Source organism: Aotus nancymaae, unplaced genomic scaffold, assembly GCF_030222135.1.
Source record: "Aotus nancymaae isolate 86718 unplaced genomic scaffold, 86718_ANA_hifiasm-v0.15.2.pri h1tg000029l, whole genome shotgun sequence".
In the NCBI taxonomy this organism is placed as follows: Eukaryota; Metazoa; Chordata; class Mammalia; order Primates; family Aotidae; genus Aotus; species Aotus nancymaae.
The window spans coordinates 26621462-26638069 of NW_026988442.1; the positions used below are offsets into that span (position 1 = coordinate 26621462).

Here is a 16608-nt window from a genome sequence, read left to right on the forward strand (position 1 = left end):
GCACTTTGGGAGGCTGAGGCAGGAGGACCATTTAAGGCCAGGAGTTGAAGACTAGCCTGGGCTACATAGTGAAACCCTGTCATTAAAAAATAATAATAATAAAAAAAGTTAGCTGGGTGTGGTGGCGTGTGTGTCTATAGTTCCAGCTACTTGAAAGGCTGAGGTGGGATGATCGCCTGAGCCCAGGAGGTTGAAGCTGTAGCAAGCTATGATTTAACCATTGTGCTCCAGACTGGGCAACAAAGCAAGCAAGAGACTGCCTCCAAAAAAAGAAAAAAGAGCCAGACGTGGTGGCTCACGCCTGTAATCCTAGTACTTTGGGAGGCCGAGGTGGGTGGATCACCTGAGGTCAGGAGTTCAAGACCAGCCTGGCCATCATGGTAAAACCCCATCTTTAAAAAAAAAAAAAAAGAAAAAGAAAAGAAAATATTCGTCTATAGAAAAAATGTCATAATATGCTTATTATATTGTCAAAATAATAGTATTTTCAAAACCAAGTTATTTTTCTGCCATTTTCCTGAAAAGTATTATGATAAATATACAAACCACAGTGGCTATGGTATGACTGAGACTCACAGGTGGGGAACCACTGTGAGGTACACAACTGGCCAGCCCAGCCCCACAGGCACCGTTTCCTCAAGGGGCAAAGGCTATACATTAAATCCCTCTCAAAATTAAAAGAACTAACCACATTCTCACCCTCTGTGGAAAAGTCACTGGTTGAGTTTTCCTTGAAGGTTCCATCATCAAACTTTGGACATAAATAAACTGTTGTGCTCAGTGAAATGGATTTTTCTAACTCCCATGGGAAGAAGCACAGAAGCATAAAGCTCTCCTTGCTGGATGTTGTATGAGGTTTCACTTTGCAGCCAATCAGAATTTTTATCCCCCTCAACTTTTACTATGTCGTTGCCCAATTGATATGGTTTGGCTGTGTCCCCACCCAGCCTCATCTCGAATTTTTATCCCTTCACGTCCAGGGAGGAACCTGGTGGGAGGTGACTGGATCAAGGGGGTGGTTTCCCCCGTGCTGTTTTCGTGATAGTGCCGGAGTTCTCACAAGATCTTATGGTTTAAAAGTGTTTGATAGTTCCCACCCCCTTCCTCCTGCTGCCATGTAAGACGTGCCTTGCTTCCCCTTCGCCTTCCATCATTATTGTTTCCTGAGGCCTCCCCAGCCATGCAGAACCATGAGTCAATTAAACCTCTTTTCTGGCCAGGCATGGTGGCTCACACCTGGAATCCCAGCACTTTGGGAGGCCAAGGCTGGAAGATCACTTGAGGTCAGGAGTTTGAGACCAGCCTGGCCAACATGATGAAACCCCATCTCTATTAAAAATTTAAAAAAAAAAAAAATTAGCCTGGTGGTGGGCACCTGTAATCCAAGCTACTGGGGAGACAGAGGCACAAGAATTGCTTAAACCAGGGAGGCAGAGGTTGCAGTGAGCCAAGATCACACCATTGCACTCGAGCCTGGGTAACAGAGCAAGACTCTGTCTCAAAAAAAAAAAAAAAAAAAATCTTTTCTTCACAAATTACTCAGTCTTAGGGAATATCTTTACAAAAGTGTGAGACCAGACTAAGGTACCAATTAAACTTCTTTGGGACATACAGTGATTACTACTACAGAGAATTAACTGAATGCCATCATATCTGATGTGTGATTTACATATGCTTGAATTTGGTGACAGAGGAAGGCCCAGAGAATACATTAGATGCCTATAAAGCTAAGCTATTAACAGAACAAAACAAACGTCACTACATTCATTTACACTTGTACCAAGAGGAACTTTCTTCTTACCCCTGGCTGTTTCATTTTCTGAATGGCAAACTTGAGCAGGTAGGATAACTGTTCAATGGTGAGCATTGTCATGGCTTTACTCTGGGTCTCGATGCATTCTGCTACTGTAATTTTCTACAAGTCAAAGTCATACACAAACGTCCAGTTAGAAAAAGAAATTACCATCCATGTACTGATTTCTATTTTTCCAGTCAACTCACACATAAAAAGCAATTCTCATCCAAATGAGACTTGTTGTTTCACTTAGCAAAGAACAAAATGCACCAGATCTACCAGAACAAAATGCACCAGATCAGTGGGTAACTATTAAAAAGCACATTCATCTATTTATTACCTTATCAGGAAGCATTTTTAGCTCATAAAGACAACATTTGATCTGAGGGAAGATGTGGGTAGACAGGGCCTGAAAAATCATTATTACAGCCTTTAGGTTTCAAGAATGAGAAAGGAAAGGGAAGGCCAGGTGGGCACGGTGGCTCACACCTATAATACCAGCACTTTGGGAGGCCGAGGTGGGCGGATTGCTTGAGCTCAGGTGTTGGAGACCAGCCTGGCAACGTGGTGAAACTCCATCTTCACAAAAAAATACAAAAATTAGCCAGGCATGGTGGCACATGTCTGTAGTCCCAGCTACTCTGGAGGCTGAGGTGAGAGAATGGCTTGAGCCCAGGAGGCAGAGGCTGCAGTGAGCCTTGATTGCACCACTGCACTCCAGCCTGGATGACAAAGCGAGACCCTGTCTCAAAATAATATATAAAAAAAAAAAGAAAGGAAAGGCCACGGATGATTTCAGGGTGATTACTTCACAGGATGAATACTTATCAGCCACTTATCCTGATCCTCTTAAGGTTCTGAGCTGTCATTCTGGAAACTGACAAGGCATTAATTCAATGACATCACTGATGGAAAGGGACAGACTTCCCTGCAGAAAGATTACAAGGGAAGGCAGTGGACTAATAGTACATAAGACTTCATTGTCCATCTCCCTGACTTTGAACCCACCTAAGACATTGTGTCAAAGTACACAAGGAGCACAACCTAACCCAACTGCCTATCTCCACGGGCAAGAGGTATCAGCTCATAAGGGAAATTCCCATCAAAGAAGAGACCCAGAGGAACGTCTGAAACTAGATTCTGCTATGTAAATCTGGTACTATATCTTAAGGCTTCAGAATCCTTATGTAGCAGCAACAACAAAAATAGCAAATTCTGATCATGTCAGGAAACACTCTTTAACCATCTGTGTAGGGAGAGCTGAGAGAAGTTTTCTCCAATTAATTTGGATTCAGTTTCCATTTTTCACATCTCTGGGGCCTCCAAAAGGAACTCTCAGATGTGTCTCGTTGGTTGTCGAGGAAAAGGCCAACACAAGAGTCACTCGGAAGCTGAAAACAGTGCATGACGCACGCATCTATTTGCTTAGCTACCAGAGCCTGCAACATTCAGTCTTCCAGTTGACTGCCATACCAACTCATCCCTGGGAGAAATTCAGGGCCCTGAATCTTAGACACAGAGCACCTGTTTTGTTTGAATCTGGTTTGGTTCCAGGTAACTTATCCATAGCAAACACTAAGGCTGCCTGCCCAACTATCATTCATTCCCTCTCACCCCCCACTCCTTCTTCCTGGTAGGCAGTGCCTGGTTTGCACAGAACAAAAAGCACCAGATAAGCAATTTTCAAGGCTTTTTTTGTACAAGGGACTGGTGATCCAATGCTGACCAATGAGCCCAGGGGCAAATCAGCTGGGGATGATGGACAAAATCTTTCTGCTTGATAAAAAGAGATGCAAGGAGAGACAACCTCCTTTTGGGAGAATTTTTGTCTCTACACACATAATACCTGAACCCCAGCAGCCATCTTATGGCCATGGGGAACATATAACCTCAACGATGAGATGGAAAAAGTCTGGCTCTGAACGACTCTGGTCCGGCCCTGCCTCACCTCTGAGTTCTGATGATAACAAACCCATATTGTTTCAGCCACCTTCCATCAGGAACTAGTGCCTGCATTAACAACTATTACTTGTTGGTCGGGTCCAATGGCTCACACCTGTAATTCCAGCAGTTTGGAAGGCCAAGGTGGGGGATTACATGAGCCTAGGAGTTCAAGACCAGCCTAAGTAACATAGCAAGATACTGTCTCTACAAAAAACGTATTAAGTAGCCAGGTGCGGTGGTGTGCACCTGTGGTCCCAGCTACTCAGGAGGCTCAGGTAGGAGGATCGCTTGAGTGCAGGAGGTCAGGGCTGCAGTGAGCATGATCTCATTACTACGCTCCAGCCTGGGCAACAGAACAAGACCGTGTCTCAAATAAAAATAAAAGAACTATTATTTGCAGGAAAAGCATCCTATCAGAGCCGCTATTATCTTTGCAATATCATTAAACAATTCGGAAGAGGTGGCCAAGACCAAAAAAAAACTGGTGAAGGTTCCAGATCCCAGGCCCAATGTAGTAGATAGGGTCAGGCTCTGCGGCGTGCAGAGGAGGGCGCCACTGTACAATGCAAACTCCACATATTTCTCCATCTAGAGTAACCCAAAGAGAACAGCAGCCACCTTTTGCCATATTAAAGAGAGGACATCATCACATTGATTTGATGTCTACTTTCTTTTTGTGCACTTATTTTTCTCCTCTCCCTACACAAAAGCGTAACAGACACTGTCCTGTAGCTTGCCTTTTTTTTTGAGACCGAGTCTCGCTGTCGCCCAGGCTTGAGTGCAGTGGCGTAATCTCGGCTCACTAAAATCTCCTCCTCCTGGGTTCAAGAGAATCTCCTGACTCAGCTACCCAAGTAGCTGGGACTACAGGCGTGCGCCACCATGCCCAGCTAATTTTTTTTGTCATCCACTCACCGCCCAGCTAATTTTTTGTATTTTTAGTAGAGACGGGGTTTCACTGTGTTAGCCAGGATGGTCTTGATCTCCTGATCTCGTCATCTGCCTGCCTCAGCCTCCCAAAGTGCTGGGACTACAGGTGTGAGCCACTGCACCACACCAACTTGCTTTTCGCCCTAGTAAAGATTATCTGGATCATCTTTCCATTTCACACACGGAAAGCTTCCTCATTTGAGATGAAACTCCAATGTACCTTTTTTTTTCCTTTCTTTGAGACATGGTCTTCTTTGCTGTCCAGGCTAGAATGCAGAGGCATGATTACAGCTCACTGCAGCCTCAGCCATCTGGCATCAAGCTATCCCCGAAGCTCACCCTCCCTAAGTAGCAGCGACTACAGACACACACCACCATGCCTGGCTAATATTTAAATTTTTCTGCAGAGATGGGTGTCTGGCTATCTTGCCCTCACAAGTCTTAAACTCCTGGGCTCAAGCAATATCCTACCTCAGGCTCCCAAAGTGTTAGGATTATGGTCATGAGCCACCATGCTCAGCCTCCAATGTATCTTTGAATCCAAGAGACATTCCACATTAAATAATTGTGGAGGACAATTATTTAGAGATGACATTTTTATTTTCAGTGATTCAAAAGAACACCAGAGTTGGGGGTCTCCAAGTACAGGAGCCACCTCAGAACAGTGGAAACCCTGATAACTGGCTTAATAAAGGGTGCTTGGGCTTGCTACACAAGAGGAATACACACCGCCCCCACTACACCCCCGCACCGCTGCCTCCGGCTGTCTGCCTGGAAGGTCTCCCCAAAATGGCCTCACAGGTCACTCCTCCCCTTCATCAAGTCTTTCTCAAATTTTAGTGAGGCCTTCCCAGACCACCATGTTCAAAATGAAAACACTCTGCCCCCGCCACCCAGATTTCCTATTCCCATCCTGAATTTGTTTTCTTCATAGCACTTTTCTTTTAATTCATGATATAAACTTCATTTATTTTGGTTTTTGTCCTTTTCTGTTGGAAAAAAAAAATGTGATTCATGCCTGTTTTGGGGCACTGTCACATCCCCAGCACCTAACAGGCACTTAAGCAATACTTGTTACACAAAAGGAAGCCTCAGACAGCTACCACAGGGAACGCGCAGTCAAACGCGGTCTTCTCAGCTGGGCTACTGCTGATGATTCGATGATGCGGCAGGATATGGCATCCAAGAGAGAGAAGAACAGCACGAGATCTTTTCGAAATGTGTCAGCAGTTCATGATTTTGGAGTTAACTTTCAAAAAGTTCATCACAGAAGATTCAGAGACGACAACTGCTGATCTCCAAGCAATCCAAGGACTCATGAGAAGTCAGAAATAAAACTCCATGCAATTGTCTTTCCAAGAGCTGCAGTACTGCGGCCGCTGCCAACGATGGTCGAGAAGGGGGTGACCAGGATAGAACAGGTGGAAAGCAAGAAATTTCTCTTTTCCATCTATCTGGATTATTTGTAAATTTAAAAATAAAAGGAAGAAAGAGAAAGGAGAGGAAACGAGGCAGGTAATGCATTCATTCATCAGGAACTAACCTCACATTCAGGACAAAACCAGTCCCCCTCTGGTTCCGATGTCAGTCTCAGACACTTAGCGTGATAAACCCGGGGACAGAGCTCACAGCAAAGGACTTGGCCTTCCCGGTGACAAACCCAGCAGTAGAAATCATTCCGTCCATCCTGCGGTACAACATCAACAGGGTCTGTGGTGAGTGGCTGCTTCATATAGTAAAACGGACCATGTCTTAGTTCTGACTGAAATGTAGGCAAGAAAGACAGGTTTGGTTTCAAAACAAATGTGCATTCTCAAAAGGAATTTGAACAAGTACATCAATAACAACAAAAGAAAATTACAGCATTTCACAAATTCATTAAAAAGCCAAACTATTTTAGGTTATTTAGTCTACTAAATACAGCATTAGCAAGTTATTAAGTATTATGAAGACTTTTCTTTTTTCTATTTTAAGAGGCCACAATTGAAAGCTGGTATCTAAGAGTTACTAGGCAGGCCTAGTAGAACAGCACACTGGCTACAACCCAGATCTACCTGGGTTCAGATTTTAACTCTATCATTAAAGGTCATGCACCTTAACTACTCAGCTTCAATTTTCTCATCTGTAAGATGGAGGTGATAAGACCTAACATTTCATGGTACTGGGTTGGTATTAAAGGGATGATATAATGTGTGCATATTTATCAAAATGCCACCATACTAACAATGCTAATGTGGTTAGAAGCCCAATTTATAAAAGTCCCAATTTACAAAGCCAATAAAAGCGTAGCAGTTTGCCCTGGGATTCTTTAAATGGCAGACATTTCGAGAATAGATCAACTGGGTTTGAGTCACCAAAAAATTATCTAATTTTTAAGTTTACCCCCAATAGTGTTTCTGAGCCAACAAGAGGCTTCCTGAAGCCATGATTCCTGAACATCGTAGGTCCTTGTTTTTGCCAGGGAACCATGTCTCTTATTTGACATCAGCAATGGCAGAAGGATGAGATGGTGGCCAATTCAGGGGCACTAGACCTCTTCCTGTCCCCAAATGTCAAGAGAAATACGTCGCTAACGATGTATGATGGAATCCAGCGAAGCCACACTTGAACACAAAAAGTCACTCAAAAGAAACTTAACATGTCTATCAGAAAATGTCTATCAGAAACAAATATGAAATCCTATTTAGGAAGTACACGTAAGTCCAGTGGGAAGGTTCAAAAAGACCTGGTAATTAGCTGCGTGATCCTAAGAAAGCGACTCGACCCACTTTGAGCCTCAATTCCCTGGCAATAAAACCACGGAGATAATTTAGCCACAGCATATTACCTACCCTCGAGTAAATCTCACTATAAAATATGTTTCTTTTCTGTCCTTCAGCAAAACATGATGGTTTCCTCCATCAATATCTTCTATGCTGGTGAGATCCTGCATACTTTTTGATGATCTTACGAATGGGGATTTGCTAAATGGCTACCGTTGGTACATAGAAATGCTGTCAGATTTCTAACACCGACCTCATATTTAGACAGTTCCAATAGTTTATTGACTGAAAATCATATTACTCTAAGTAATACCAGTTTTGTCTCTTCCTGTCTAATACTTAAATATTACTTTTCTTTTTAATGGTTAAGACCTCCAGGATAACATGCAAGAGTTGCCAAGATTGCAGGCATCCATATCTTGTTCCCAGCTTTTATTATGAGGTTTTCTTTTGTATTTGAGACAGGGTCTTGCTCTGTTACCCAAGCTGGAGTGCAGTGGCATGATCTCGGCTCACTGCTACCTCCACCTCTGGGGCTCCAGCAATCATCAAGCCTCAGCCCCCCAGGTAGCTGGGACTACAAGTGAGCACCACCATGGACAAATAATTTTTTGGGTGGTTTTCTTTTTTTGAGACGGAGTCTTGCTCTGTTACCAGGCTGGAGTGCAGTGGCACAATCTCAGCTCACTGCAACCTCCGCCTCCTGGGTTCAAGCGATTATTCCACCTCAGCCTCCTGAGTAGCTGGGACCACAGGCATGTGCCACCACGCCTGGTTGTTTTTTTTTTTAAATACAGACAGGGTTTTACCATGTTGCCCAGGCTGGTACTAAGAGTTAATGTTCTCAAATGCCTGGTATTTCTACAATCCTTGATGAAGAGCCTTGTAGATGCCTGTTTAGCAGACCTTTGTTAACCAATGTTTCTAAGCCTCTCTATTCTCGTTTCTACAAAGTAAGTAGCTAATATTTATAAACGTGATTTCACAATTTTTTTGTTTTTGTGAGATGAAGTTTCCCTCTTGTTAGTTACCCAGGCTGCAGTGCTGTGGCGCAGTCTCGGCTCACTGCAACCTCTGCCTCCTAGGTTCAAGCGATTCTCCTGCCTCGGCCTCCCAAGTAGCTGGGATAACAGGCACCCACTACCACACCCAGCTAGCTTTTTTTTTTTTTCCCATTTTTAATAGAGACGGGGTTTTATCATGTTGGCCAGGCTGGTTCTGAACTCCTGACCTCAGGTGATCCACCCACCTCAGCCTCCCAAAGTGCTTCTCCCAGCGGAATAATTATTCACAAAAAGAAGGACGTATTTGCTTCACCTCCCCACCTTGATTCTAAGTTGCCTGAGGCCTCCCCAGCCATGCTGAACTGCTAAACTGCGAATCAATTAAACTGCTTTCCTTTATACATTATTCAGTCTCGGGTATGTCTTTATTAGCAGTGTAAGAATGAACTAATGCAGTACATATGAAATATAAATGAATTTTATGTTTAGACTGGGCATGGTGGCTCACACCTGTAATCCTAACACTTTGGGAGGCCAAGGCGAGTGGATCACCTGAGGTCAGCAGTTCAAGACCAGCCTGGGCAACATGGTAAAACCCCGACTCTACCAAAAATACAAAAATTAGCTGGGCATGGTGGCATATGCCTTTAATCCAAGCTACTCAGGAGGCTGAGGCAGAAGAATCGCTTCAACCAGAGGTGGAGGTTGCAGTGAGACAAGATTACACCACTGCACTCCAGCCTGGGCAACAGCTTGAGACATCATCTCAAAAAAAAAAAAATGTATGTTTAGGCTTGGGTCCCATCCCCAAGATATCTCACTATGCATATGCAAATATTCCAAAAAAAAAAATCAAAAAATCAAAAACACAGTTGGGAGTGGTGGCTTACGCCTGTAATCCCAGCACTTTGGGAGGCCGAGGTGGGTGGATCACAAGGTCAGGAGTTCGAGACCAGCCTCACCAACTTGGTAAGACCCTGTCTCTAAAAAATAAAAATAAAAAAATAAATAAGTTGGAGGCCGAGGCGGGTGGATCACGAGGTCAAGAGATCGAGACCATCCTGGTCAACATGGTGAAACCCCGTCTCTACTAAAAATACAAAAAAATTAGCCGGGCACAGTGGCGCATGCCTGTAATCCCAGCTACTCAGGAGGCTGAGGCAGAAGAATTGCCTGAACCCAGGAGGCAGAGGTTGCGGTGAGCCGAGATCACGCCATTGCACTCCATCCTGGGTAACAAGCGAAACTCCGTCTCAAAAAAATAAATAAATAAATATAAAAATAAAAAAGTTTAAAAAAAAATCAAAAACACTTCTGGTCCCAAGCATGGATAAGGGACACTCAACCCTTACTAGTCTTACTTGATGTTGGGAAAACATGGTTACTTGGTTAATGAGATTTATCTGACCGGCCAGGCACGGTGGCTCACACCTATAAACCCAGCACTTTGAGAGGCTAAGGCGGGCAGATCATGAGGTCAGGAGATTGAGACCATCCTGGCCAACATGGTGAAACCCCATCTCTACTAAAAATACAAAAATTAGCTGGACGTGGTGACTTGCACCTGTAGTCCCAGCTACTCCAGGAGGCTGAGGCAAGAGAACTGCTTGTCCTAATTTTATGTGTGTGAGTGTTAAGAGTGTTACTGGAATCCAGCCAGGGATACTTCTACCTGCCCTGCAATGCACAGGACATCTCCCACAACGAAACTTTTCTGGCCCCCCAGTGTCACCAGTGCCAAGGTTGTTCGGAGGCGGAGGCTGCAGTGAGCCAAGATCGCGCCACTGCACTGCAGCCTGGCGAAAGAGCAAGACTCTGCCTCAAAAAAAAAAGATTTATCTGACCTTGGAGTCCAGAGCAAAGACTCAAACCTGGGTCTCCCAGCACTCTCTCTCTTCCCAGTATCCCTCATAAGACAATGCTGAATCCAGGAGAGTGTGTGTTGACTTAGTGACCCCCCTCAGAGAACATTATCTGTAATACAAACTAGGTTCAGCTTAATGCACAAAGCTGGAAGGAAATAACATCTGAAAAATAAGATGACTACTAAAAACCCGACAGAAGGGGGCATGAGCAGCATCCAGAGCATGGGCTGTCAACCTTGGCACTGGTGACACGGGGGGCTAGAAAAGTCTGTTGTGGGAGACGTCCTGCGCATTGCAGGGCAGGCAGAAGCACCCCTGGCTGGACCTCAGTAACACTCCAGTACCCTCATACACATAAAATCAGGACAACCAAAATGTCTCCAGACTTTGCCCAACGTCCCTTGGAGGTCAAAACTGTCCCTAGTTGAGAACCACTAATGTAGAGGGTCTGCAATCGGCCTAGGAAAATGGTTGCTTTGAATTTATTGTAGGGGCATGGGGGAGGTTAAAGAGGAGATAAGGGGAGGAACAGGAGGAAGGGGAAGAGAGGGTGGGCAATTTTGTTGAAACATAAACTACACATACCAAACAAACCGAACCATTTCCCTTTTTTCTTTTGTATCCCCCCTTTTTCATTTTTCAGAACAATTTCTAACCTGAGTGGGGTCTTCAAGGATGCTACCATGGTTTTTGTAAGATAAGAGTAAGCTGGTTTTTCAATATCTGACTTCTTTTCAATAAGTTAATAATAGGATAGGAAGAGTTGTTAAGAAGCTAGAAGAATCACCCAGGCGCAATGGCTCATGCCTGTAATCCCAGCACTTTGGGAGGCCAAGGCAGGCAGATCACCTGAGGTCAGGAGTGCGAGATCAGCCTGGCCAATGTGGCGAAACCCCGTCTCTACTAAAACTACAAGCAGGCACCTGTAGTTCCAACTACTCAGGAGGCTGAGGGAGGGAGAAGTGCTTGAACCCGGAGGCGGAGGTTGCAGTGAGCCAAGATCACCCCATTGCACCCCAGCCGGGACAACAGAGTGAGACTCCGTCTCAACAACAAAAAAAAGAAGCTGGAAGAATCAAATATGATGGCCCACCTTCCTAACCAGCAACTCAAGTTTTCTCTGTCTGATAGTAGCTGAGGTACAGACGCTTCATAACTAAGTTTCTCCTGGCGCTCCCCTCCCAACCCCACCACCTGGCTGGGACTGGGTGCCCCAGGAGAATCCTGAGGACTGCTTGGCTGCTCCGTACTCTTTTCAGAAGATTTTCTCCTTTCCGGAAACAGCAGCAGTTGCTGAGAGCTAGATGCCTGGTTAATCGCCTTATCAATCAGATATTTTCCTTATCTGCTGCTTGTAAGTGTTTCCTGTTCCACAAAAATAATCTGATAACAAATATGGAACATTTTAAAAAGAGAAAGCAAATCATTTCAGGTAAAGTGAGTTATGATTTTTCTCCCCTCCAAGTATAAGGTGTGTTACCAGCCTGAAATAGGTTGCAACCTGTGTTATCATGGAATATTTGCAAGTTATTATGAGATACTGCAGGAGGGAAAATGTTCTTATTTTCCTGTTCCTTCCACAGGCTGGCTAACAAGAAAATAGAAAAGGCCTGACTGTTTGCTTCTGGAATACCTTCACTGATACCAGGGGCCAGCGAACATTTCCTAGAAAGGCTTCTATAAGGATAGTAAATACTTGAGGCTTCGCTGGCCATTAAGGTGTCTATTGCAAATACTCAATTTGGCCACTGTAGTGCAAAAGCATGCACAGACAGTACATAAATGAATGACTGTAGCTGTGTGCCAATAAAACTTTATAAACACAGGCTCCAGGCAGCATCTGGCTGACAAGCTGTAGTTGCACACACCTGGTCCACATAAACCAGAGTATGGATGCTCTGGCTGTGTGTGAACACAACGTCCATGCATGGAGGACAAGGACCACAGACTCCACTTCCTACAGAGGCCACACAGGAACCATATAGGAGTGAAAAAAAGCGAAAACCTCAGGCTGTATGCAGTGGCTCACGCCTGTAATCCCAGCACTTTGAGAGGCTGAGGCGGGTGGATCACGAGGTCAGGAGATGGAGACCATCCTGGCTAACATGGTGAAACTCCACCTCTACGAAAAAATACAAAAATTAACTGTGTATGGTGGTGCACATCTGTAGTCCCAGCAACCCAGGAGGCTGAAGCAGGAGAATTGCTTGAACCCAGGAGGTGGAGCCGAGATGATGCCACTGCACCCCAGCCTGGCGACAGAGTGAGACTCCAACTCAAAAAAAATACAAAAAATTAGCCAGGCATGGTGGCACGCACCTGTAGTTCCATCTACTCGGAAGGCTGAGGCAGGAGAATCGCTTGAACCCAAGAGGTGGAGGTTGCAATGAGCCAAGATTGCACCACTGCACTCCAGCCTGGGCAACAGAGCGAGATTCCGTCTCAAAAAAAAAAAAAAGCCATAGGCTCAGCCCTCCTTCTCCTGCATTTGTTAAAAGCATGAATACTGTGAAGTACATAAGAAAAAACCGCCTAGCTCTGGAGTGTGAGGACGCACTGGCAATCAACCTCGAAGTAGGGGAGACAGCAGGGTTAGGCAGAGCTCAGACTCATCTTACAGAAGCAGCCCCCACTCAGCTCCAATAATCCAGGGAGTTGGGCAGACACACACCCCTACTGTCGCCTGACCTTGGGGAGAAATTGGCAATCCCTACACTCCCCTGAACTGTCTCAACTGTTAATACACTGTCTCAGCCCAACAAAAGACTGCTGTGGACCCATGCAGTGGCTCACGCCTGTAATCCCACCAATTGGCAGAATGAGGTGGGAGAATCACTTGAGCCCAGAAGTTCAGGACTAGCCTGGGCAACAAAACAAGACCCTATCTCTAGAAGAAAAAAAAATTAGCCAGGCATGATGGGGCACACCTGTAGTCCCGGCTACTTAGGAGGCTGAGGTGGGAGGATCACTTGAGCCCAGGAGGCCAAGGCTATAGTGTGCCACAATCACACCAGTGCACTCCGGCCTGGGCGACAGAGCAAAGCCCTGCCTCTTTTTTTTTTTTTTTCGATATAGAGTTTCGCTGTGTCACCCAGGCTGGAGTGCAGTGGTGCAATCTCGGTTCACTACAACCTCCAGGGTTCAAGCAATTCTCCTGCCTCAGCCTACCAAGTTGCTGGTATTACAGGTACATGCCACCACACCCAGCTAATTTGGTATTTTTAGTAGAGATGGGGTTTCACCATGTTGTCATGTTGTCCAGGCTGGTCTTGAACTACCGGCCTCAGGTGATCTACCTGCCTCAGCCTCCCAAAGTGCTGGGATTACAGGTGTGAGCTACCACGCCTGGCTCCACAAAGCTCAGTCTCTAAAAAAAAAAAAAAGCTGGGCGTGGTGACTCACGCCTATAATCCCAGCACTTTGGGAGGGCTGCAGCAGGAGGATCACCTGAGGTTGGGACTTAGAGACCCACCTGACCAAAATGGAGAAACCCTGTGTTCACGTCAAATACAAAATTAGCCAGGGGTGGTGGTGCATGCCTGTAATCCCAGCTATTCAGGAAGCTGAGTCAGGAGAATCGCTTGAACCCAAGAGGTGGAAATTACAGTGAGCCAAGATCACGCCACTGCACTCCAGCCTGGGCAATAAGAGTGAAACTCCCATCTCAAAAAAAAAAAAAGAAAGAAAAAAAAAGACTTCTGTGAAATGTCCCAGTTTTTAGGGCAATGTATGGGCCCAAGAAAACAAGTACTAGCCACTCATTCAGATATGTACACACCCTGTACTCAGAGAAGGTGAGGAGGGGTCCCATCATTTCTTTGCCATATTTGATCAAAAATATACCCATCATTTCTTTGCCATATTTGATCAAAAATATACCTAAGTCCATTCTGTACACATCTGCTGGCACATTATTTCTTAATCCTTTGATGTTAGGAGAAAAAACCAAAACACCTCCCAAAAGGATGTTTGAATGCAAATGTGTCGGAACTAAAGAGTAGAGTGGTATTTATCTGTAGAGACCCTGACGTCATTTTGGGCAAGGTATTTCTTGCCCCATCTACTACAGGACATCCATTTAGCAACCTGACCCTCCTCCACAAAACGCCAGGAGCATCCTCCCAGGATTCTCAAACCTTCCTAAGGGGTAAAACCACTGGACCAAAGGTCTTTAGAAAGTGCATGGTAAACCTTAGGATGCTCTGAGACCCTGAAAACAAAATGTGTTTTAAAACTCTTCTTTACACTTCCGGCTGGGCGCAGCGGTTCATGCCTGTAATCCCAACACTTTGGGAGGTTGAAGCAGGACAATCACTTCAGCCCAGAAGTTTGCGACCAGCCTAGGCAGGAAAGTGAAACCCCATCTCTATAACAAAATCAAAAGGCTAGCCAGGTGTGCTGGCATGTACCTATAATCCCCGCTACTCAGGAGGCTGAGGCAAGAGAATTGCTTGAGCCGGGGGTGGGGGCGGGGAGGACAGGGCTGCAGTCATGCTACTGCACTCTAGCCTGGGCACCACAGTCAGATCCTGTCTCAAAAAATAAAAATGAAAAAACAACTTCCCTAAAATGAATTCCTAATACATGATAAATGGGTAGAACAGGGACCAGACTTCAAACTCATCCAGTATTCCAAACAGTAATAAAACGTCTCTACCAAAAATGGAAATATATGGATTATTTGCTTTTCTTTTTTGTTATTGTTGTTTTTTTTTCTTACAACGAACATCATACTTTTTTCTTTTTTTTTTTTTTTGAACAAAGTCTCACTCTGTCGCCCAGGCTGGAGTGCAGTGACACGATCTTACCTCACTGCAACCTCTGCTTCCTGGGTTCAAGTAATTCTCCTGCCTCAGCCTCCCAAGTAGCTGGAATTACAGGCCTGAGCCACAAAGCCCAGCCTATTTAATGGCTTCCTTTCTAGAACAATGGACAAAAAAGAGAAACTAGAGTAATAAAAAAACGAGGAAGATGGTGAAGAATCTTCACAAATGCCAAAGTCAGAAGAACATGGACATAAAAAGAAATTCACAGGAGGATGAAATGAGCAGAGCAGACCAAGTGCAAGATGACAGGGAAGGGTGGGGAGTGTGGCAGATGAGCCTGCACAGGCTGTGTCTAAAAGAGCAGGCTTGACTCAGCTACAGCTGCTGCTAGACTTTGTTGAGTGCCATGGTCTGAATGCCAGTGTGCCTCCAAATTTCTTTTTCTCTTTTTTTGAGATGGAGTCACACTCTGTCGCCAGGCTGGAATGCAATGGCATGATCTCGGCTCTCTGCAACCTCTGCCTCCTCGGTTCAAGCGATTCTCCTGCATCAGCCTCCCAAGTAGCTGGAATTACAGGCGTGTACCACCACACCCAGCTAATTTTTGTATTTTTAGTAGAGACGGGGTTTCCCCGTGTTGGCCAAGATGGTCTTAATCTCTCAACCTCGTGATCCACCTGCCTCAGCCTCCCAAAGCGCTGGGATTACAGGTGTGAGCCACTGTGCCTGGCCCATCTTTAACATTACTATTTATGCCAGTTAGCTCAATCTTCACAACCCTGCAAAATTCGTGGTAGTTGTATCATTAGCCCCATTTCAGTAGATGAGAAAACTAGGCACAAAAAAGGTTAACTTGCCGACAGCCACAAGGCAAAAGCAGAGCTGGCATTTCACCATGTAATTTTGAGAGTGAAAACAGATTCATGCTCAGAAACACACACCTCTCACAGGCCTGGGTATTTAACCGTTGCTAGTTCTCCTTCCACGAAGGCAACAATCTTGTTTAATTCAACTTTCCATCCCTAGGGCCCACTCCTCTTCGCAATAATGCACAAAATGGATAAATGCATCCCTAGGAATGACTGCTGAAGAACAAGTGGCATCAGAACCACAGGGACACTGTTTTCTTCAGTGCTATGAGATCTGACCTCATGGTCCAGAGGGGATAGATACAATCCACCTATAAGTCCACTAAAGTGCCTCTCCATTTTTTTAATCGGAAGAGTATCTAGCCTGCCCCCGAGAATTCTAAAGCTAGAAGGTCCCTTAGAAAAGATCCAAATGGTGAATGGATTTTTCCTATCTGGTGCAAGCTGCCAAGGGAGGTTGGGCTCTGGGCAAGATCCCTGTGTACTCCAGGAAAAGGAACTGTGATCAGTTACCTAAGTCTGCCCCTGGCAATGCCTCTTACCAGGGACCTAAACCCTTCATTTTACAGATGAGAAAACTGAGGCCAGAAGGGAGCTTGCCTCAGTCAAGCAACCGCTTCCAGACAGAGCTGAGAACTAGTTCTATAGGCATGGCCCAGGAGGGGTAAACTCC

The 16608-nt window shown here is 45.1% G+C and overlaps 1 protein-coding gene across 23 annotated transcripts in view; it reads right to left on the reverse strand.

The window, feature by feature from the left end:
* Positions 1-16608, reverse strand: part of ZMYND8 (zinc finger MYND-type containing 8) — a 141921-nt gene that overhangs the window by 78705 nt on the left and 46608 nt on the right. For 16 of the 23 annotated variants that reach the window (XM_012467372.2, XM_012467375.3, XM_012467379.2 and 13 more), the window contains 2 exons: positions 6213-6431; positions 1802-1915 (listed from right to left, as the gene is read on the reverse strand). In XM_012467372.2, the coding sequence (XP_012322795.1) occupies positions 1802-1915; positions 6213-6431 (333 nt within the window). The remainder of the gene's footprint in view (positions 1-1801; positions 1916-6212; positions 6432-16608) is intronic. The other 7 variants (XM_012467387.2, XM_012467395.2, XM_012467390.2 and 4 more) reach the window with 1 other exon arrangement.